The 25,200-nt window shown below is 38.4% G+C and overlaps 1 protein-coding gene across 1 annotated transcript in view; it reads right to left on the reverse strand.

Moving 5' to 3' along the window:
- Nucleotides 1-747: 747 nt before the first annotated feature.
- LOC139982072 (uncharacterized) overlaps nt 748-25,200 on the reverse strand; it is a 41,372-nt gene continuing 16,919 nt past the window's right edge. The window contains exons 4-9 of the mRNA XM_071994591.1: nt 20,738-20,943; nt 16,976-17,049; nt 9,349-9,446; nt 6,550-6,597; nt 3,582-3,607; nt 748-2,677 (exon numbers count right to left, since the gene is read on the reverse strand). Of these exons, the coding sequence (XP_071850692.1) occupies nt 2,641-2,677; nt 3,582-3,607; nt 6,550-6,597; nt 9,349-9,446; nt 16,976-17,049; nt 20,738-20,943 (489 nt within the window). The 3' untranslated portion in view covers nt 748-2,640. The remainder of the gene's footprint in view (nt 2,678-3,581; nt 3,608-6,549; nt 6,598-9,348; nt 9,447-16,975; nt 17,050-20,737; nt 20,944-25,200) is intronic.

Raw genomic sequence — 25,200 nt, forward strand, 5'->3', positions numbered from 1 at the left:
ATGGGGTTAGCTTTGGTGTCGGGCCCATGTAGCGGACTCTTGGGGTTCTCCTAAGAAAAAAGAACGCTTAGTTATGCAATTTATAATATATTTATAAAATATGAATAAAGGTTATAAATAAATAAATATGTCTAAGCGCGCAGTGCTCCTAATAAGTAATAGCAACTTTTCAATATGTGTAAATTTGAGACGGGATTGGAGTGTACTCATTCATCCCTCTCCCCCCTCCCTGACCCACGCCTGCCCCTCAAACACCCTTTCAGAGAACAATCCACAACCAGGATTTGCCTCCATCAAACAGTAATCTGTATAATTTGCTAGTCATGTGGTGGTTTCTAGTTCAGATCAAATGATGAAGAATAAAGTTCGCTCGGCCAAGGAAATAACTGCTGAATTGAACCCGTCTCATATTGTCAACACCATTGCTCGAGTGAAACGATCGGGTGTAACATTGTAGAAATATTCTTCGTAGTGCTGATATACCTTATTATCAAAATGCTAGGACGTTATTTGCAAATGTAATTGAATACGTGCTGTATAAACTGTATGGATATATATTTAGCCTGTGTAATATCTGCCATTGCGACAATATTGTCACAGAGTCTATATTTACAGAAATTATAGTATCAAAAACAACTGGATTATTTCGAACATAGTCTAGTAGCAATAGTGACACTAACTCATTAAATAGTTTTAATTCATCATAGAAAAAGCATACAAACGAAAAATATCAAGTACACGATACAGTTCGATTTGTTCAAATTATTTTAATGTATTTTAAAACAGACTGAGTTTTAATGCGCAAAAACATATAATACATAATTTGGAAATATTGACAACAGAAGTTAACCTGATTAAGTTACTAAGTATATTCTGGCAGGTAGCGAAGCGGGGGTACAGGAATGTACAACCCAGTTCTCTCCCCTCTGTTACCATCATGTGTACAACTACTTCACTAATTACAGAACATGAGTATTGTGCTCCTCCTTAAATGGTTTGGTGACACTCTAACTCAAAATGGTCTGAGTATACTACATTTTCATGAAAGGTGCATTTTACGAAAGGTTTTAACTTTCTACCACTCTGTGCAGTTCGCCTTTAAATATTTATGAAATAATAATGGCTTCATGTTGCCTTGTATTGGCTTCATTGGCTTCATGAAAGATTATCATGTCCACTTACACAATCAAAATATTAACTACTTTGCTATGAGAAAACAATTTATTGAATACGTAGCTCTAGCGAGTATATTGAGTTCACTGCAACATTCGATACAATTAACTCATTGTAATAGTTATTAATGACTAACAACATATCACAACATTATTGAGATGCGCCAAATTAGGAAAATGTTTAAAAAAAAACAAAGCTTTATACAGCATCATGACTTCTTAAGCCATTGTTATGAATAATGAAATGCGTCATTATAAAAAATAACGTCAGCACTGATATTTCCAAATATGTCATTCCTTTGAAAGGTCATCACTGCTGATGTGGAATTACAACATGTTCATATTACTAAAATTTTCACCTCTGACATTCGATATTATTCCCAAATATTAGTTTACACAATAAAATTGCCGATTGGAAAGCTATGTACAAAACACAATTTCTTTAGATCTTGATATCTTTCGTTAACATTTTCAAGTCATCTGAACATTTAAAGATCATGAAATTTCTTTAAAGTTCTAAAGTTATTAAAGGTTCCAAAAGTAAGCGTACCTTTTTTCTAAATATCTCTCTCTGTAAGTTTCAAACCTATTCCAAAATATCGAGAAATGCCACGATAGATGACGAAATTACAATGTTAAAGGAGAGATGGTACGACATATTCTCCTTAAAGCTGTATAAAGAATGGCAATCATTTGACCTTCTACCATATTTAGGAAAGAGAGTAATTTAAACCTTACATTACGACTAATACTAAATTGCGAATAAGGCACCTGAATTGTCAAAAAATGAATAGTTTTATATAAATGCCTCTCCTAAAGGATGAATAAGTTGCAGTAAATTTTAATTTATTAACAGTTACCATAGAAACGTCTTATTTTGTAAGCAAAATCACAACCTGCTAATCTAATAATGTCCTATGCACCCACCATTGGCATGTAATTTATAATCACCATTTTTCTTTAGTTTTTTTTACATTTTTTAAAAATGTTTATTTGGGGTAAATGTGGTAACACTTTACTAGTAAAATAGTAACAAATAATCTTTTTCGACGAAAGAAATGCAGCAATATTTTAGTTTTCATGCAGGTCGGAGCCTATTTATACTGTTACCTTTTTTATTCAATATACATACCGTTATTTACAACATTAAAATAGTATTCCTCTAATACAAATATGTTGATTTCTGAGTCAAGTTGGCTCTTGACATTCATCTTTACATTCTACTGATACCTTTAAGATAGATAACAACTCACATTAACCGAAAGAATATGCATTTTGGGAAAATATGTAAACGAAGATGCTTTCAAAGTACTGATTACATTCACCACATGGCCAGACTCAAAGGAAAGATAACCCTCTGTGAGATTCATGTTGCCCAGGAGAAATTTGCGGTTTGTTTAACTCGACAATCAAGAACGACGTAGAAAATGCTGAGCAGAGACACTGTCGGCTTCATCGGCTTATGATCTTACGAGGCATTGTGTGTCAGTTGCCAGGCTTCCTCGCTGTTGATAAAATAAAGAGAGAGAGACGATACCAAATGTGTCAAATGATGACATCATTTTTAAAGCTGATCTGAGCGATTCATGTTGCTTATTATGACTATTCAATGCTGGCTGGTAGGGTTTCTATAACCTCGTATTTTAGAACATGAAATCAACATATATAATTTCTTAATATTGATCTTTACTAATTGAAACTATGTTTTTCTTGCTCTCATCTTTTATGTTAATTGTTAAATTTATTTTGATAATTTTTATGCAGAAGGAGGAGGGGGGGGGGGGGCATTGATGATTGTCCAATTTACTTTGAAAGTTATTTCTGATTTTGATTTGATTTGATTTATTTCACACCAAACATACAAAATACAACAAAAATCATATGATGTAGGAATAACACAGAAAGGTTTGTCCAGCAGACGTATTTCCACTGTGGTCCCTCAGTGTACATCTGACAACAATGATTCCTCAGAATGTTGTATTTTTATATCCCCATGACTTTCTTGGTGATGTTCAATAGTAGGTGTTTAAATAATTTCAAGGTTGATGAATCCAAATTAGTGATTGGTGGAATAACAAACGAGGATTCTCTGAAATTTACTTTTAATGATGAATTATATAAAACTTTATTTGATTACAATTTGAATCGCTTTCATCATTAAACATTGCAGTTCTCGGATTCATTATTTTACATGAGAGTCTAATCACAATTAAATCTGGACACAAAATGAATGGATTCATTAAGAGTCTGAAACTTTCGCAAGTTTAAATCCTTCCAAAATATGGATCGTAGATTTTGTTGAACATAGCAGCACTATAATTCATTTCAATTTAACGTTTTTAATACTGTTGGGACTGAGGGTTATGTCTAGTTTATGACCAAAACTGGTGAGTGTTGATAAAGGCCTACCTGTAGTGCTTCCGGAAGGCTTTGACCTAAGTAAAACGAAAGAATAAATTAGATAAAATATAAATATTGGGAAAATAAATATTGTGATGTTATTATTCGTTCATAGTGTGAGCCTCACTATATAGCATTAGAGACCACAAAGTGTAGATGTTGGGTAGGTTTTATTACAAGAGCCCAAGGGCACTACGGTTCCTTGCTTATAAGCCTATATTTACAAGGAAGCAGAACTGTCCTAAAATTGTTATTTGGATGTACACACAATATTACTCTCAAAAATATCACAAATCAACCGTTGGTCCTTTTGAGAACCTGTTGAAAACCAGGTGTCCGATTTAAGCGTGATATGCACTCTGTCGTGAATGTAAATAGCTGAACGGTATCAAAGTAAACTTTTGGCCACTCATAACTTGGGAACCAGGTGTCCGATTGATGCGGGAGTTGGTTTCCTCTATAGAGCACACCAGCTCTATCATATAATTGAGATATTGACCCTTTTTCTTTGCCCAATATCTCTGAAAATAGGTATATTTTTAATATTTGACCTTTAACCTTTTGATTTCCTAGTAGGATGTAGTTTGACAGTCTAATTAAAAAAAGAGTCTGTGTGACCATCTTAACAGTACTCTATACCTAAAAAACAAAACAAAACTTTGACCTCTGATAACTTCGCACACGAAGGTCGCAAAGCGGTCAACCTATGGACAACTTTGATCGGAAGACATTTTGAGATCTGAATATGGCCACAAAAAATCAAATAACCCAAGAAATTAGTAAAGGTCACCAGAGGTCAAACTGAGGTCAGAGATCACCCAGATGCCGATCGACTATTGGATAACAATAGAGTAACTCCCAACCTTCACAGATATTTCGTTCTCAAGTAATTTCAAAAATACTAGTTTTTGACCCCTAATTGACCTTTGTTGACCTTGGATCACATAACCGTTATGATTGGAAATGATCCCTTACCCCATTTACAATTAGTCCCAAAATATGGACCATGTCAGACCCTGTCAGTGGGAGTTTTGTACCACGTTATTGCCAAAATACTAGTTTTGGACCCTTAATTGACCTTTGTTGACTTTGCATAACATGACCGTTTTGTTGGAAACGATCACTATCCCAATGCACAACTAGTCTCAAAATAAACCATGTCGGACCCTATCAGTATGAGTTTCTTAAGTTATTGCTAAAAATACACACATTTTGACCCATAATTGACATTTGGTGACCTTGGATCACATACCGGTTATTTTAGAAAATCTGACCCTACTTCATTCACAACTTCTTCCAATATATCAGCCATGTCAGACTTCGTCAATGGAAGTTGTTGTAAAAATTAACATAAGTGGGCAGTTTTTTGCCCATACGCGACCTTGAATGACCTGACGTTGTTTATCAAGTTGTTCCCCTAGATGATGCGCACGCTGTAAGGCGCATAACCAATGGGGGTGGGCGAAGTGGGAGCCGCCCCCATTGGCATATATTTTAGTATTTCTTTATATGATGATTTAGTAATTCCCCTAATTTGATGCCTGGGAAGTGCCATTTCCAGGAATCTGGGAGACATTTTTGGCCAATATTTTCTTAAGCACTTCGCGCCAACCTGTGGTGGCGCACCGCTTAGATATTGAGTTAGAGATTTTGAATTTCGCCCCTCCTTGGCAACGTCGTGGCTACGCGCCTGCACTCTGTCCTGAATATTTGTTTGTGCTCTAATGTACAGACACAGCGTATTGCTTAAAAATGATATCAAAACACAGAGTTCTATCATATATCAAAATATTGACAACAATTTTTTTTTTTGCCCCGTAACTTCCAAAATAAGCATGTTTTCCCAAGATTTTACCTTTGACCTATTAACCCCATGGTCAGATGTAGTTTGACATTTATTTCCAACAAGCAACATGACAAGTCTGTACAACCATCCTAACTGTACTAATTAACTAAACAAAACTTTGACATCTGATAACTTCGCACATGAAGGTCGCACAGGGGTCAACCCATGGACAATTTTGATCGGAAGACCATTTGAGATCTGAATATGGCCACAAAAATTCAAATAACACAAGAAACTAGTAAAGGTCACCAAAGGTCAAACTGAGGTCAGAGATCACCCAGATGCGGGTCGACTATTGGATTACAATAGAGTAACTCCCAACCTTCACAGATATTTCGTTCTCAAGTTATTGCAAAAATACTAGTTTTTGACACCTAATTGACCTTGGATCACATGACTGTTATGTTTGGAAACGATCCCTTACCCCATTTACAACTAGTCCTAAAGTATCAACCATATCAGTCAATGTCAATGGGAGTTATTGCTTTGTTTAATAATTTGGTTTTTGGTGCCTAACTGACCTTTGGTGACCTTCACAGGCACCGTTAACAATAGGGTGCATCTTCTCACTATGGCGGATCTATATACCAAGTTTTAGTTAGTTCATCTTTCCCTTGTTGAATTACAGTGTACCCAAGCAAGTGTCACAGACACAAGCACACACGCCAATTTGACTACATAGGTACCTTTTGCTAAAGCAAGGAACCAAAAAGATATCATGATTAACTGTCGTGTAAAGATGCATTTACGGAGCAAATTGGTTCATGACATAGCGTCACTTTTAAATTACCTTAGGTAAAAAGTAAGACGTTATAAGAGTTGCACTGATTATCTTTAAAAGCATATTTAGTCGCAACCTACATCAACGCCAGAATACTCAAATAAATATGTAAACATATGATGTTTAGCTGTTTAGTGACAATGATGCAGAATTAATGCGTTTAATAGACCTATGTTATTTGTTACACACTTTTCTTAATCCTGACCAACCTTTCCTAAATATGATCGATTATTAGTGAGAACGTGCAGAGCCTCATTCATCTCCACACCCATCCCACACACACGCCCTCCCCCTCCCCCTCACACACATACACACACATTTTCAAATCTGACGAATATTCTGTGTTATACCTCATTTGCATAATCAGCATCCGTCAGTTCTTCCCCAAGTTTCAACATCTGTAATTAAAGCATATAAAAATTGTTTAGGTAAATTATATTTAATCAGGTGCGATGCCAGGATCAAAATAAATGCTGAAATGGAAGGGGGGGGGGGAGGGACGAAATGTTTTGCCAACTAAAGATGAAAATACCGGCAGGATGTGTTGATAAACGAAGCGTGAGTCCAACGGATTGGGGCCCAGTGGGCAGTTGTCCGCTGAAACTCGAAGGTCCCATAGCTGGGGTCCAGACTCACATAAATGCTGAGGTTTAAGCAATTTCATGCTAAAATTGGGCTAAACTTGGACCTGTTCTATGGCGTATCAGTTTTAAATGGAATAGGGATTGGTTTACATATACATTCAAATCTCCTCCCCATCCCGCACCACGCCCTCTCTCTTTCGTCTTTATCATTCTCTCCCCCTCTCTTCAGTGGCGTACCGAGTATAGTTGGGGCCCGGGCGGATCCTTCCCTTGTCACTTTGTGCAGGGGATGCTGTCCTGACGTAGGGGTACAAGTGAAGAAATTGTTGTGATGTTAGGTGGCTTGGATGCAAAATGGTGCTTTGGCAAAGCGTTGAACTGCTTATATATGTTTAGGATTTCTCATTCTTCAGTTAATGTCTCTTAATTTTTCCTTTTGTTTGATCAAAATATTATTACTTGTAGATATATTAACAAAAATAAGAACAATTTCCTTCTTTCGTTTATAGCTAGCCACTATAAGCATCCCACATAAATAAATAGTTTGGGAGTTTGTTTTATAATTATTTCTATTTTCTTTTGAAGGGGGCAGGGGCAATGGCACGACCTCTAGTGGCATGGCTTACTAGTACCCGGGCCAGGCCACCCCTGCTTATTATCTACTGCCTCTCTTTCTTTTCTTCTTTATTTATTCTCTCTTCTTTCTTCTCTTCTTTACTTCTCTCATTCTCTCTTTTTTTTTTTGGGGGGGGGTAGTGGACATCAGGACACCCTCTTATAGCTACAGCCATATGTTCAATGAATATATATCCATCCATCCATCCATCCATCCATCCATCCATCCATCCATCCATCCATCCATCCATCCATCCATCCATCCATCCATCCATCCATCCATCCATCCATCCATCCATCCATCCATCCATCCATCCATCCATCCATCCATCCATCCATCCATCCATCCATCCATCCATCCATCCATCCATCCATCCATCCATCCATCCATCCATCCATCCATCCATCCATCCATCCATCCATCCATCCATCCATCCATCCATCCATCCATCCATCCATCCATCCATCCATCCATCCATCCATCCATCCATCCATCCATCCATCCATCCATCCATCCATCCATCCATCCATCCATCCATCCATCCATCCATCCATCCATCCATCCATCCATCCATCCATCCATCCATCCATCCATCCATCCATCCATCCATCCATCCATCCATCCATCCATCCATCCATCCATCCATCCATCCATCCATCCATCCATCCATCCATCCATCCATCCATCCATCCATCCATCCATCCATCCATCCATCCATCCATCCATCCATCCATCCATCCATCCATCCATCCATCCATCCATCCATCCATCCATCCATCCATCCATCCATCCATCCATCCATCCATCCATCCATCCATCCATCCATATGAATGGGGAGGGTTTCACACCAGCACACCCCCTCTAGTACAGCCATGTGTTCAATATATATGGATATATTGATGAATATGAATGGGGAAGGGGGTTCACACCAGCACACCCCACCCAACCCCCAACCCCTAGTACAGCCATGTGTTCAATGGATATTTCTGTTACTTGGTTATTTACTGTAGCCTTGCCTTACCTTGCTTTACACATTTATCAACAAAAGTCGATATTGATAACATGAATATTTTAATATAGGGAGTTTTAATATGACGGAAAAAAAAAACATAATATAGCAGATACAGCAGTTGGTTGTTAGGACTTCCGTTATATAATTTCTTTGGCACGAACGTGTTCTAGTTGTCTTTTTTTGTTAATGATGTCATGGTTATAGGTAGCTCTTCTGTACTTAACGCTGGCAGTGATTGCAACCATTTAATATTTAATTATCATTTTGTAATAAATTCGGTTTGATATTTAAAGTAGAAGACGGGAAGGAAATAAGTCATGACAAAAAGGAATTAACAATGGTTAACCATACTATGTAAGACTTTCTTGAATTTGATTTTGACGATTTACTACAGGAAATACCTAGAAATATTATGAACTTCTAGTAAGATCATATATTCAAATACAAAATTAGAACTGTATAACATACAGTACTTAGATTATTAAAACTGTCTTTACAGTCCACTTCTATCCCGAATGCCGGGAACAGGGAATGGCAGTAATTTAAAGCGACAATGAGGCTCGGAATTTCACATTATGAATGTACCTGATGTGTGAGCAAAAGGGAGGGTGGGGGAGGGGGCGGTAGGTTTATGAAGGAAATCTCTACTAGTTGGAGCAGAATATGTATGATTCCGGAAATTAACGCCGTAAAGTAAACTTCTTAAACCAATAACCTCAAACCTATGAAGAGCAACAGGAATGTGTATCTGCACTCCGTCTGGATCTTTTTTACGCTTTAGTGTTTAAAGCAAACTGATGGCAACAACTATAATGTATACTAAAGGATGGACTTAGGCGAAAACTTATTTCTTTTAAACTGTCTACAACATATGAAACTTATGTTTGTACCTAAAGTAAATAGTTAAAGGTAATGATAACTCACACGCATTACTTACAGGAAAGAATGAATCATGATCTTTGTTCAGAAGCCAGCGACCAGACTGAAGATCCAGAAGATAACGGCGTTCATTGTTTCCGCAAGGAAGCCAGACAACTGTAAAATGGATAAAACAGAAGACTATTGGGAATATTGTAACTTGACCATGCATGGATACTTGAGACACTGGGAATTCGTAGCTACCTTTGGGACCATAAAACTCCCATCCCCCCACCCCAACCACCCCTAACCCCGTCACGTACTAGTGTTTGACAGATTATATGATAATCGGTTCTTACCGATTACCGATTAGTTCTTGTGACAATCGGCCGATGCCGATTACCAATTATTTCATCATTTTCGTGGAACTGGCCTAAAGTATGATTTAGTGTTACTCATGATTACCAACTTCTAGTCCAATACAATCAAATATGTCAATGAACGTCTTAACGTTTCACAGTAAAGATTAATAGAGCAAATAAAGAACACTGTATACATAGGGCGCTGTACATTTATAAGAAGGAGTCGCAATATTGCAATCCCGCCACAACACAGTAATTGACAGTGCTCTACAGACTACAGAAGGAGGAAATTAGTAGCCATTGGCTACGAAATGAGAAAACAAGGTCAGGGACAGCTTTGACATCTGGTATAATAAATAACCATTATCAGTGTTTAAACTGTAACGAAAATAAAGTGAAAAGTATATCGCATGGAAATAAAAAAATTGTTATTTCGTAATCTGATATCAAAATATATAATCTGATATGAAAAATAATGTATAAAAGTAAGTTAATTTAACGCAGTTACGCAGGCTCTTCTTAGTGGATAAGCAGTTTGATAACAGTTTTATTTTATCATGATAAATAAAACAATCCCGAAAGTTTGCTTCAAGTTTCAATTATTAACACCTGCGAGCTAGGGAAACCTTAAGATCGAACGTTGTTTCAAACCATCATACACAGTAAGTCAATGGCGCTTCTCCATTGACTTAAATACATGGGGGAGAAATCACACACTAAAGTTCCATTGCCTTTGTCGCGCGAGTCACTAGAAATTAGACTTGCTTTAGTCGGTTGCGGTAAAGGAGCTCGGTTACTGCAAATGGGTTATTTTAGCACGTATGGTACATGCGGTCAGGGATAAAAAAAAATTGCTTTGGGTTTTTCGCAAAAATATGCCTAAGAATGTTTGCCTAATCACAAAATACTGTAATGCAGTAGAACTACTGAGGACTGTCGCCAAACACTTTTGGGAGTATTTGGCGCCTTGATTTTAGTCCATCGGGGCAGGCCTCAAAAAGTGCTTAAAAAACGAGTCTCTTTGCACATATTTAGTACTAAGGTTTGTTGGTTGGAAGTTATAGAGGGATGTCCTAAAAACATTTTTCACGATGTTGGATGATTGGAGAGGTGTTATTTTTCGAGTAAACAACAAACAAATTACGTCACTCTTATACGGTGTACGACGATTACAACAAAGCAGTTCCTTGTCACAGCAACACGAAAACAGCATTTAAATGCATTTGAACTTATTAGAACCAAGATGTATTTGTTGACAGGTATAGAGGGATGTCCTGAGATTATCTTAGGAGTTGTTGGATGCTTGGAGAGATGTTATCTTGCGTGTAAACAACAAATGACCTCACTAGGAAGTGTGGGCTAAATTAAAAATCAGCAACGACTATTCACAGCAACATGATACTAGTTTTTAAATGTTACTAAACCTATTTAGAACCAAGGTTTGTTGGTTGGCTGTTGTAAAGAAATGTCCTTAGAATACTTGAAGAGTTGTTGGATGCCAAAAGAGGTAATATTTTAAAAGTAAACAATAAACATATGACGTCACTGTTATAGGTTGAACGACAATTAAAACTCAGGAGTTCCTTGTAACAGCAACATGGAAACGAAATAATTAAATGTTCTTGCACTTATTTAGAAACAGGATGTGTTGGTTGAAAGTAATGGAGCGATATCAAAATGATATTTCAATAGTTGTTGGGTGCTAGGAGAGGTGTTATTTACGAGTAAACAATATACATATGACGTCACTCTTATACGTTGTAAGATAATGAAAATAGAGCAGTTTCTTGTCACATCAAGATGATAACATAATTTAAATGTTCTTGCACTAACAGTACTTAGGACCAGGTAATCTTGGTTGAAAGCTTTATAGGAACGTCTGAAGAACATTTTAACAGTTGTTGGGTGCTAAGAGAGGTGTTATGTAAAGAGTAAACAATAAACAAATAACGTCATTCTTATACGTTGTACTGTACGACAATTAAAGAGAGCAGTTCCTTGTCACAGCAAAATGATAACATAATTAAATACAGTATTAAGAACCAGGATGTGTTGGCTGAAGTAATAGAGGAATGTCCGAAGAATATTTTAAGAGTTGTTGGATTCTTAAAGCAGTGTTATTTTTCGAAAACAACAAATTTATGTTGTGTTAAACATAATTTGAACAAATGCATTTTTAGACATTGTCCGTCTCCTGAAGTCTGCCTCGAGACTCACCTTTAACGAAAATGTAGCTGGTCAATACGCAGTGACCAGGCAAAAATATATGTTTTTAGGTTTGGGAAAAGTACAAGTAGCACCTTCCCATGAGAGAAAAACCGGATGAATCTGAGATCGTGGGGACAAGTTGAAAAGGCGTAACGCTCACACAAAAGTAAACATAAGGAAAAACAGTTTACTATGCACATGAATCTTGTATTAAAAACAATGGGGTCACTTAAACTTAAAGAAAAATTTAAATGATATAAATGGGTAACTTACAGATCTTATCAGAGCTGTTACATCTAAAAAGAAATCCACTGAACTTTTTTGAAAATAAAATGCCTAAAAGTCCTAAGTTAGAACACAATCGCGGCGTGGCTCAACCAAATCAAAAGTCGCGAAATATAATTACTTCCTTGGGTTACTTCGATCAGAGGCAGGTTCACTCTGTTGGGGGACGTCTCTGGGGTAGGTTTGCTCTCTGGAGGGCTCTAGACCAGCTTGCTCTTCACTCCCTGGTATCTAGGCCCATTGACCTATCAGCTGTCGATTAAGTTACTAAATAATTACCAGGCACATTACTTAACCCGAATCTAAACTTATAAATGGGTCTCATCAGTGTCCTTAAATAAATTTTTAGATACACATCCATCACCAAGAATATTCCTACCAAAACAAAATAGCTATTAAACTGTCTATTTCTCCCATAGTTCTCAAAAGTGATAAGGCTTGGAGCCAGTACATGTATTCCTAGAAAACAAGGGCCACACAAAACAATTACTATTTTCAAAAATGACAAAGGTCACACAGGGCCACCTGACCACAAACTGTTGCCCTGTAGTAGTAGCATAAAAGTGAAACTTTAGGGAACTCCTCAATGTACCAAAGTAAGTTATTCATTGTCAAATGAATAAAACAAAATAAGAAAAAGAAAATGAAAGAAAAGAATCAACATAAACAACAACAAAACATTGACCAGGTTATGCTTTGGTTTACACAAACAATTCTTTCTGAGTTATATGACTTCCTCGTCACTGTCAACATGACCAACACCCAAAGCCACTTGCTTAGGAAGAAGTAGTCTTCCTCTGTTATGTGTAGACAGAATGTCTTGGGCAATAGCATTGTCATCCTTTCATCACATCTCTGTTCAGCAGCTTCTTTGAGCCGCTTTTCAGCATCTCGTGTCAGACACTGAGACAGCTGTTCTGTCTGCCCGCTAACAGAACTTCTTCCTTTCGAAAACTTGAGTCCTGATTGTGCCAGAGAAATCTCTGTTGAGGAAGCACCGCAAATATCCTTGTCTTTGGCGCCGATGGGCCTGCACTTTCATCTGCAACATATCAAAACCAAATTTGGTGAAACAGTATTTTGAATTGTCCTGTCGATCACACTGTGGTTCACATTAATTGTCTATCTGGAACTCAAATGACTAATAAGCCTTCTGATATTCCATTTATTTCAGTGTAAGTCTGGAGCCATGAGCTTGGTAGGGCATAGTTAAAAACCCACACACTACAAAGGTTTGATAACACATGCAATGCTACTTGATCGGATTCCCCATAGTAAAAGAAAGCATCCCCATGCTTTGATATAAAATATTTTATTCCAAATTTTTAAAGAGCTGTAATAAGACTATAGGTGCAACTAAATCGAGTGCCATGCTGATGCTAAATTAGCTGGAAACTTACATATGCCAACTTGCTTTGTTAGGTGTACAAAATACAAGAAGGGATATGAGACTAGGCAATACTGTAGCATTGCCTAGGCCTATATACTTAGTGGCCTGTATATAAGCTACATTACACGCTACATTTGTTTGTGTGTGTGCCAGTACTACCAGCAGCCATATAGACATGCTCTGGGCTTAGTTAGGCCCTGTTTTGACAAATGATCCAAGACTAGAGGCTAGACCATTGGCCTAGGCCGACATTGAATATTGATAGGCTTAACGTTAGTCTGCCTATCGAACCTACACTGGTGTTGATTTCATTTCTTTGTTTCATGACAAATAAAACATGAAATAAATGGTATCATAAAATAACAGATACCAGTATATAGTAGCTGTCGATCTATCCTTCATGGGTGCTACGTTAATCACTTCTAGTCTAAGGCAAACTAAGTAGTAGTATAGTATTGAAGAGCCTTGTCCTAAATTTTCATAGTTGGCATTCGTATCACTTGAAGAAGTTACGTATACTTTCTTGTCACAGTAATGCTCTAAGTCTAACATGAGTATTAGTAACAGGCCTTGAATTACCTTCATCGTTCGTGTACTGAATCATGGAAGCACCTTCTAGGTATGAAAATTTGCCACCCTCAATACTGCTTCATATCTCGGCACATTTGACGTCGGTTTGCCAACTGTTGGCTGTAAATTTCGTTAGACTTTCAGCCCATCGTTCTCTTGTTATGCAGTACGTTATGCAGACTAATTGTAAACACGTACAAACGTTACATACACACAATCTGTGCATATACATCACGCCGAGCCGAGCAGTTTCTGTATCAGCTGACATATCACATGCCATACAATAAGGATTTTGATTGGCTCTTGACTGAAAAATCGCTGCGTTCGGAGAAGTCCTAACAACGCAAAGCGGACTAAATGAGTCCGACTTAAACTGCTGTTTACTCTTTAGATAACACTTCCCGAACCATCCAACATCAAGAATTGTAATTAGCATATGAAAACACACCATACTTTGTGATCAAACCTTGGTACTAAATATGTGCAACGACAGTGAACGATATCGAGCCTGCCCCAATGGACTATTTCATCATTTTATCACATTTGTAAAATCTTGGTCGTATTTTTAAACTGAACAGTTATGAAGATCAACCTTGCTCTAGCCAGACCAGCCTAGTGTACGTAGAACTCACAATGAACGAATCCAAATGTCATCGTTTTCACTTTCCAGTTTTCACTATACGGTGAAACGGTCAAAGTGGTTCCAAAGTATATTGCTTTCGTTTTATATTTAGTCCAGACAATAAATCGTTATCAATCGTTAAACATGGATAATAAGAGGTTTTGTAAGATGCAGTAAGCGAAGTAAAAAAAAAAAAAAAAATACGTCGTCCCCCTAAGCTTAGTGCGGGTATAATGTATGATGTTAATTGCCAAAACTGGATAGTATATTGAAGAGCATTAGTACAATATTGCATGAGGGACTTGCGATACCGTTTCCTTCCCGGCTTTCAATAGCGTTCCATCGAATGATATACATTCTTTTACCGTTGTGGTTGTTGTGAATCAAAAGCGCGGAAAACTACAATCCTTCATGTGGAACGTTATAATCGGTTCCGCATGATCGGTAGCGCTACGTATTTTGCAGATGCTGATTATTTACCGATTGTTTGATAATCGGTCGAACACTATCACGTACATATACAAAGAGGATATTGTACATTAACCCTCACATATATGTCATTACTCTAAAGATTTAGAGTATACTACCTTCTCGTTCTTCCGAACTTGACACATGTTATACGATATTCATTAATTTAAACATTATCGATAATAGGTTATTAATTAATAGCTCTTTTATTTACTATTGTGTCATAATTTTAAATTTGAAAGTAAAAATGGCTAATATTGGTCATAATAACCCTCACAGTCTGTTATCTGTAAATTTCCCGTTATAATTGATTTACGTAGAAATATAACCTGATAAATCTACAAAACATATGATCAAAACAAATTCAATCCAAATTATGGTACAAGTTCAAATAATCTTGCTCAATGAAAAGAACATAACAAACATAATTCCGTACCCTAGGAACCAACCGGCTGCTTTACTTGAGGAAACATATTCCCCTTTGGACCTTTTGTCTTATCGAAAAAGACGTGACCAGAAAAATACACCCAGACAAATACCCCCGACGGTTACCCCCTAGTCAATAAACCCCCGGGCGATTACCCACAGGACAATTACCCCCCGAACAAATACCACCCGGACAGTTACCCCCGAGGACAACTACCACCCGAACAGATAACCTTGGACAATTACCCCGAGGACAAACCCCCCGGACAACTACCCACCGGACAACTACCTCCTCGGACGAATACCCCTCTAGACAATTACCCCCGGATAAATACCCCCGGACCAGTATCCACCTGGACACATGCCGTTATCTATAGGGAACGATGCAGCGATGAATACGCAGGTCTTTTTCTAGTTTATTTACCCGAGGGCCTCAACATTTACCCTGGTCCCTCGGGCAACTGCAAGAGCATATTTACAGGTGGGTCGTTTGCCGGACTGGCACCACTATGGTTGTCGTGTGCTTCTGGCCCTTTTAGCCTCATCTGGACTTTTAAAAAGATTCGAGCTGTTCAAATATATGCCCCCAAAACTCCTGGATAAGATTTGACAATGGACCGAGACAAGATAGGTGGAGACGGCAGTTGAAGAAGCACGAGGGGGGGGGGTGGGGTTGGGCATTGGTCTCTGATGGTAGTAACTCTTAATTTACTATTAGTTATAGTGACACTCATCTGTATTATTAATCTCCGAACAATTCCGACTGATTGCGACTTTTCAAGTTTTCTTCTGAGTAAGTTTACTTGATGGTTTCCTATGCTCATATATTTTTGTACTGTTTTGAACTTTTATGTGCGAGACACTAATTTCCTTTTTGGAGCAATAAAGTTTTACTTACTTACTTATTGGTTTGTTATGTTATGTTAGTTTTTGTATAGCGCTTTATATGGCACAGCTATCTCAAAGCGCTTTGAATCCCTGGCAATCAGGCTGGCTGCCGAGAATCCAGCGCACACCCCTTAGTTACGGTACCTCACAGGTACACATTCATACAACTGGGTAGTGGAGAGGGGCAGTCGAGATAAACGTGCCTTGCCCAATTGGACACAACATAATGGCGAGAGCTGGAATCGAACCCACAATCCTGAGATCATATATAAACCAATGCATTAGCCACTCGGCCACCAACCTCCCCTTGTTTTGCTTATCCTAAGCTATATTTTTCCTGGTAGTGCACTGTATGAGTCCGGGGGTATATGTCCCGGGGTATTTGTCCTTAAAGTTTCACCAACTCCCCACCTCCCCCCCTCCTGACTCCATTACAATTCTCCCTGGTAAAAACCACTAGAATACCAATGAGGGCTTTTTACTGTACCGTCGACATTCATTGCTTCCAGGTTTGCCAGAGAGGAAGATGCAATAGTAGGTGGCAGCAGACAGTAAAGAAAACTGCAGAAGAAGAAAGAGATTCATTGTTATTATAATTGTGACGTCATATAATATCCAGGTACTGTTCATCCAGTGTAGCTACTTATGTCATTAACTATCGACTACCAGGTGCCGCTTATACAAGATACGTAAACGGTGGTAGAATAAAGGTTAGCAATATTACAATCTAAAATATTATAAAGCTGAAGGTATGATGCCCGTTATAAAAAGGCAATGATTTACCTTTTACATTAAATTTCGGTCAGAAAAACGCACTTGTATACCTGACCATAATAGCGGTGACTTTGACTGCTAGTACGGACAAGGCAATCAAAGTTATGCAATGCCTTATATACTGAATGTTAACATTTAACGACTGGAAATGATGCGTACGTAATCTACATTTACCTGAACTTCACAGCACTACGATACACATATCAATGGAAGCAACAACCATTTTTGGCTCTGCCAACGCGGGGGGCGGGGGGAAGCAAATATATTGTGCCGTCTGTCAAGGTGAGGGGTTCTAGGGGGCGCCGTGGCTATTCCCTTTGAGAAATGTTGGTTAGATGGATGGTGTTTGCATGACAGTTCTATTCTGTAACATTTGGAAAAAATGTCGATTTTTTTCTTCTATACTGTTACTGTTTAGGTTGAACCGCACACACACGTTATAAATGTATATACTGTACACTAGAGTGCTTTGTAATATTCCGGGCATTATTTTATTCTGGGGACTAACCCCGACCCCCCCCCAAAAAAACACCCCTTGCCCTGTCCTCCAGTTATAAATTTCCAATTCCCACTAGCATCAACTTTCATAACACATAAACATAACACATGTCTCCTAACAAAACTGGTCTCTGCATTCTTTATTTTGGGGGATTTTGTTTGTCTAACTTCTTCAAGTACAATACAATGCAATTTAATATAATGTTCGTTTGCAGGCGCGGATCCAGGGGGGGTCCAGGGGGTCCGGACCCCCCTGCTCTTGGCCAAAAAAAAAGAGAAAAAAAAAGACAATAAAAAAGAGAGAAAAAAAGAGAGAGAGAAAAAATAATTAAATTAAACGCCAATTTTAAACATGTAGGACGTCAGAAGGCGGTTATCCTTACAAGTCAGCCAGGTGTATCTTTTCCGTCAAATGAACTTCAGTGTGCACGCGTGCGACACGTGCAAAAAATGCCTGAAAATCTCAATTTTCAGACCGAAAAGTTTCAAAATTGAGGTGATGTTCGAATTGTTTTGGGCGGTGAGGTGGCAGAGCGGTAGGCTGCATAGCATGCGCCGACGAATTCTTCATGAGAGATCGTTTTCTGCGGTGAGAAGGCATAAAACTGTTCTCCGATCAACAATGGGCAAGGAACGTCTCACAGCTCTTGTTCTCATGAACACGTATTATAACACTTCCTATCGACACTGACGAAGTGGTCCGAAAGTTCATTGAGAAACATCCACGGCGTTTGTTCTCTCCAATCTACCATGAATAGATCATCAATAAAACTAGCTAACTCGTACTGATGCAGATACATTTCGAGTGAGTTTTTGTAGGTGCTTTGAATGGCTAAATTGAAGGTGGTTCCCTGTTGTACTTAAATATCCAAGAACTTCACAATGGGTAGAGGGAAACCCACTCCCCTTAGACCCTAGCATCACTGGATGCCAAACCCCTCACCCTTCCAGAATCCTGGATCCGGCCCTGCATCAAACAGTGGTGACGGAACGGGAGGGGGATTGGTGGCTAAAGGCATTATGATTTTTGTATCATCTCAACTCATCTGATATGTATTACCATATTTCATAGATTGTTTCTTCTCATCAACTGAGAAATTGCAGACATGAGATCCATATTTTCAGGCTAGGTACATGCAGCTTAGAATACTCGGGAAGTGCCGTTTCCGGCCATCTGGGGGGGGGGGGGGGGGTTTGCAAAGCCAAAAATTTTCTGGTACGCTCCGCGCCAACCGATGGTGGCGCTCCGCTTAGATAGTCTTTCGATCAGGCGCGGCTGGACCAGTCAGACCCCCCCCCCCCCTGTCAAAAATCCTGCATCCGCCCCTGTTTGGTCGTCTTATTAGAAATTTTATTTGTTTATTTTCGCATGCTAACGCTCCTTATTTCATATCATATTAGATAACAACTTATTAAACAACTTCCCCAAAAGACAATACAAATTATCGAAAAAAATCTACGTGCCAGGCCGACCGACAAATCCAGACAGTGTCTAGGCATATCCATAGCAACCTCCAGGTACTTGTTTGTTTGTAGATGCCAGGTGTTATTTATAGGACACGCGCGTATCTTTTATTGAATACAACTTCTTTTCATTGCATTGTTTAAGTATTTGATTGACAGGTGTTGAACAGAAGAAAATGTTAAACTATTGAAAATGTCTGTAGAGGGAAAAGATTGCTGTACATCTTTAGCAAGAAAATGATGAAAGAAGTTCAATAGACTTTTAGCATTGAAAAATGTGTGTGAACTGTCTGAGTAGAAAAGCGTAGAAATCAGTTAACTGTACAGATATATGATGAATGTGTACACACTGTAGGGTATATACGATTTACGTTATCTGTTGTAAATGGTCAATATGCTGAAAAAAATGGATTAAAACAAATATAGGAGAAATGGAACAGTGTGTGCGCCGGGGGGGGGGGTGGTGGATGATGGTGGGGGTGGGGTGCGGGGTGGGGGTGGGAGGGGTTAAAGTGGAGGATTTGCCAGATAAAACAAATATAGGAGAATTAGAACAGTGTGCGTGTGCCGGGGAGTGGATGATGGTGGGGTGAGTTCCCGGGTGGGGGGGGGGGTGTCAGGAAGGGCTAAAGAGGATGATTAGCCTGATGAAAACGGATAAAACAAATATAGGAGAAATGGAACAGTGTGCGTGTGCAGGGGAGTGGATGGGGGTGTTTCGGAAATGTGTTTTGCGGCGCTGGGCGTGGATATTAAATAGCGTATAGGACACATTTAACAAGATCAGGGAAATGACATTTGAGGGGGGGGGGGGTGTGAGGGAGGGTATATAAAATTGCCACCCGGATTTGCAGGTAGTAGGAACAGCAGTGCGTAGATCGGCTTGGTGGTGAGGCCGATATATAGTTGTTATGGCATTATGTATATACTTCCGTATTTGATACATTTGTTCAAGACATGCAAATTGTTGGTAGATTTCATTCTCTTAAAACAAAACCTATTTATTCACTAATTACGGTAAATAATTTCTTTCGCTGTTGATGTTGTTAAGTTTGTTAAGCTTAAAAGTAAGCAACATAAAACCTGTTCATATTTACTTCCATATCTCTCTTACATTCCTTAGTCAATTTTATTGTTATTTATTATAAACCAGTTAAACTAATGTCTTCTCCTCTGACGCTAGATATATTTGTTATCATTCTTACTGCAATACAAGTCAATCTTTTATTTTTGTATAAATATGTTTATCTGTCTCATTTTGTCTCTATTTTACTCTCCCATTAATCATATTCCTCACCTGATGACTGTTCTTTCATTGTTACTTTATTTCTCTATTCAATTTCTTCTTCATGTATTTGTTTTCCTTCTATAGTTATATAAAACTATCAATAAACCTTTAGTAATGATAAAATATCATCTATATTAATAATTCCTATCTTGTTGACACCATTAATATTAATTATTTACTGTATTAATTACTAATATTATATACATATTTATTAATTATACTTACCCCAGTTGCTTGAATCTTTGAGAGTGTTGTACATAGTTTAATATTCCATTAACTTCATGTTTATTCATTTCTCTCCCTGTCTCTGTCTGTATGATCATCCTCTCTATTGATGTTAGGATTGGTAGAGAGAGACCAGAGTAGAGAGTAATATCATCTTCATCAACCTTGTTAAAGGACTGGGATAGAACCACATGGTCTATAGGAATCTGAAGGAAAGTAAATAATAAATATAATATTAATAATTATATCATAATATCATAAATATCTTTTATTATTTTACAATAATGTTTATGAGTTGACTACAGTATTGTGTTTTATAACTAATGAAGGACTAATGGCCCTGTGGTTGGAGGGGGTTATAATGGGACCAGTTTAATATTGAAATTGATGTCAGGGGGGGGGAGGGTTGAGGGCGGGGTGGTTTTATGGCTAGGTTACACTAATATATTACTTTACTGTAAAGAGACACAGCGTTGTGAGATTATTGAACTAAGGGGGAACAGGAGGGTGTACAGTGGTTCAGGGAAAGGGAAAGGGTAGAAGGGGGGGGGGGTTACATATTCTGTTAGTGGTATGGGTTGATTTACGGTTCAGTTGTAATTAACTCTAGTGTAGGATAAGAACAAAGCTATAATATTATATAAAAAAATACAGGATTAACCCTGACTAGAAATAGGAATCTGAAAGAAAATAAATATTAAATAGAATTAATAGAATAATAAACTTTAAATAAAGACATGTTACGTTTTAATGAGGGTAAGGTGGGGTCATTTGTTTAGAAGATTAGCGGATTGAGGTATTAGTGAAGGGTGTTACAGGAGTACATTGGTGTACATTAGCTAATATCATTATGGGGTGAAACTGGGGTGTTGAATTTGGTATTTAGAGTTGCAACATTTGTTTCCATGTTTTTGTGGGTCAGGGTGGAGCAAATCTTCTGGACCTATACAGGAATAAATACATATTTTTTGGGGGTGGGGGGTTGGGTGTAGAAGTTGAATGTCTTTGAGGGTTAGTGGGAACAGTAATATAATATTATTTTTTCATTATTATTTATTTTGCGTTGCTTTTTATTTCGTTTTGTATCGGTAATATTTTTTAAGACCAGGAAGATCTGTAGTTTCCTTGTTGTTTAGGCTATGTGATATTAATTTTTGTATTGAAGCCTTGAGGAGTTAGGAAGGGTCAGTTGAGGGCCTAATAAATATTCAAGTAGGTAGATAACAGTTTTGAGGCCTTTGACTTTTAAGGTTATCAAGTTAAAATAATATAGTCCGGCCACTCTGGTGCATACTATGCTGTAGTTGGTTGTTATATTCGGGCTATTTTTTAAGTTTACTTTATTAGGTAAAGTTGATACATAAAAATTATTTAGCAAACTTGGAGAAAATTAATAGGTCACAATAATTTCACTTTGTTTTAAGTGTCACTTATTTATTGACTATTAGTCTGTTGAAAGGTTGCTCATTTTAATTAACTTTCATGAGTAAGGGGAGGGGGTGGGGGTGAAATGGAAATGTTAAAATTCACTGACTGATTAAAAGAGAAACCCTGTATTATTTTACACAAAATGCAACAAAGAGATTGTGCAGGCGGCCTATTACTGCTGTGTATGTATAGTTAATATGAGGGGGAGGGAGGTGGGTACCCAGTACGCATCACACTGGCGGTCCGCTGGCGTAAAAACGCTGGAGGTCCGCCAACGGACCGATAGACATTGTTGCTTGGAAAAACCCAGCGTATTGCCGACAGCCGACCAACAGCGTATCGACGTCGTAAAAAAGCCGGCGGTTACACGCTGGAGGTCCGCCAACGTACCGATAGACATTGCTGCTTGGAAAAACCAAGCGTAGTGCAGACAGCGGACAAACAGCGTATCGACGTCGTAAAAAGCCGGCGGTTACACGATGGAGGTCCGCCAACGGACTGATAGACATTGTTGCTTGGAGAAACCTAGCAGAATTCCGACAGCAGACCGACAGCGTACCGCCGTAGAAAATTTCCCACAAATATTATGTTATGAAAGTCATTCAGCATTTTACACAAGCTCACATACACATTGACCATCGGGTCTGTCCAAAATCTCTATATGAAAGTTTAGTTAAAGTTGAGTTTCTATTAGACTATTTTACCTGTGCTTTTTGTATATATTTGTTCCTGTGGAGAGAAAAATTAAGAATACTTGGATTTTGTGTACATATAGTATAGGTCAGGTTTAAGTGCGGCTGCATGGGCTAATACGTTATTAGGCAACCGCTGGTGGTCCGCTAACGGACCGATAGATATTACAGCTGGCTTGTAAGTCCAGCGGAATGCCGACAGCAGTACCGCCGGAGGAAATATTGGATAGCTTTTGTGCAGAATTGGCGGGAAGTTACCTTACCACACTGGCACAAACAGAATTATATTTTCCTAAAACCTATATTCTCCAATAACTATATAAGGTAATTAAAGATTGAGCTAACTCAAAGTAGTTAAATTTTGCTTATCATCCAATGTTATATATATATTATCATACACTACATAATATTTGAAGGGGGGAAAAAATTACTGATCGAACGAGTCTGACGGATACCGCATGAAGAAATGTTGGCAAGCATTTGGGCAAAATGGGCGGGTAATACCCTTTACCACAGGAACACAGGAACAATACTATTTTCAACAAATTCAAATTCTGAAATAAATATTAAGCAATAACGTTATAAGCGATATCCAAATACTTTAATAAATTTCAACTATCCAAAGAAGTATTTATTATTCAACAATTTAGTTGAGAGAAAACAGTTCAGAAAACATTTTTCACTGATCGAACGAGTCTAGAATAACTGGCATCCAATCGTTAAACCGCAATGCTTAGTGTCCTCAGATATAGCAGCTAGTTTGAAAAGCGGTCGCTTTCGTAGTGCGTTACAACTCTTTCGATGTCGGATATCCTGATCAGTGGCGTAGCTACGGGGGGGGGGGCCTGGGGGCCGAGCCCCCCCCCCCGTGAAATCGGCTGGCCCCCCACCGGCCCCCCACTGGGAATGGGGTAAAAAAAATGTTATAAAAAAAAAAACACTCATCAGTGCGGTTCACTAATATTTTTTGTTCAATAATTTGGGAAATAGAGTTACACAATTTTCTCGTCTGCATCTGGCAGAATAAGAATAATACAATATCTGTAGTAATCATGAGAATGGTCACACAGCATGGCATGGCAATGGTCGATGCGACGATTGCGAGCATACACCACGAACCTTGTTGTGCTGCGTGATATCGATATCTGCTGAAAATATGTTCAGTGCTTCCACCTAGCGCAACAATCTATCAAAAGATTGGCTCCGTTTGTACTGAGCCGAGGTATCAGGTATTCATGGGCGGCGATCATGGGGGGGGGCAGGGGGAACATGTCCCCCCAATATTTTATGTGGGGGATATAGTATCTAATATCCCCCCCCAATATTTGGTGGCATAGTTTTTTTAAGCATATGTTTTGTATTTTTTATGATATCGCTAGTAATTTCAAAATAGAAAATGCTTAGATGCAACTTACAAGGCCTGGGAAGTTCCATTTCCAGCGATCTGGGAGGCATTTTCGGAAAAAATTTTCTTTTGCGCTTCGCGCCAACTTATGGTGTCGCTACGCTTAGAAAGTCTGGGTACAAGCTTTGCCCCTCCCTTGGCAAATTCCTCGCAAAGCGCCTGTCTAACCGTGTCACAATTTGTTACTATATATGACCGAAAGTAGTTTTTACTTTTTTGTTCGAAATGAATAGCTAGGCGGACCGCATCCGTAATGAAATTTGGTTTGCATCTTGTGTATGAGTGTAAGTATACGTACAATCATAAATATGATCCACATCGATATGGGTTCACTGGGTTTCCATTTGGCCTGTTTCCTACAAGATTTCTAACCGCAGGTGCGTAGCCAAGGGAGGGGGGGGGTGAAGGGGTGGAGACCGCCCTCCCCGTCGAGCATATTTTTTGGGTATTTTCTATCATATCGAAGTTTTATAGTAGCCGTTATAAGAGGTTTTAATATTTGTACACCAATAATTTAACTGTGTCTGAATTTTCGAAAATTTCTTGACCAACATTCTTCATCATACTTCCCTCTACTCGTACAATTTTGACTGGTCTGTTAGTGGTTGAGGGGGGTTTTTCTATATTGGTTGTCCAAAGATGAAATTTTGTGCAACATTATGGGTATGTTTTGAAGTGAATTTATTATTCAAATTCTGAACAAATAATGGGCTTAAAACCTTGAAAAGTGGGGCTGACGGGTATTGTGGGGCGTTACGTAGAATTACCTACAAAAGCAATGATCCACAGGAGATGCAATGAGGTCGAACATGATGTGTGACTGTGACAATCTTGAAAAAAGGTTATGAATGAAAAAAAAAACTATTAGGAAAAACTTGGTTCTCAGGCAAAAGTGTACATCTGGTTGGTCATTTTCAAGCCCGAGAAGTGCCATTTCC

This window comes from Apostichopus japonicus, chromosome 16 (assembly GCF_037975245.1).
Source record: "Apostichopus japonicus isolate 1M-3 chromosome 16, ASM3797524v1, whole genome shotgun sequence".
NCBI lineage: Eukaryota > Metazoa > Echinodermata > Holothuroidea > Aspidochirotida > Stichopodidae > Apostichopus > Apostichopus japonicus.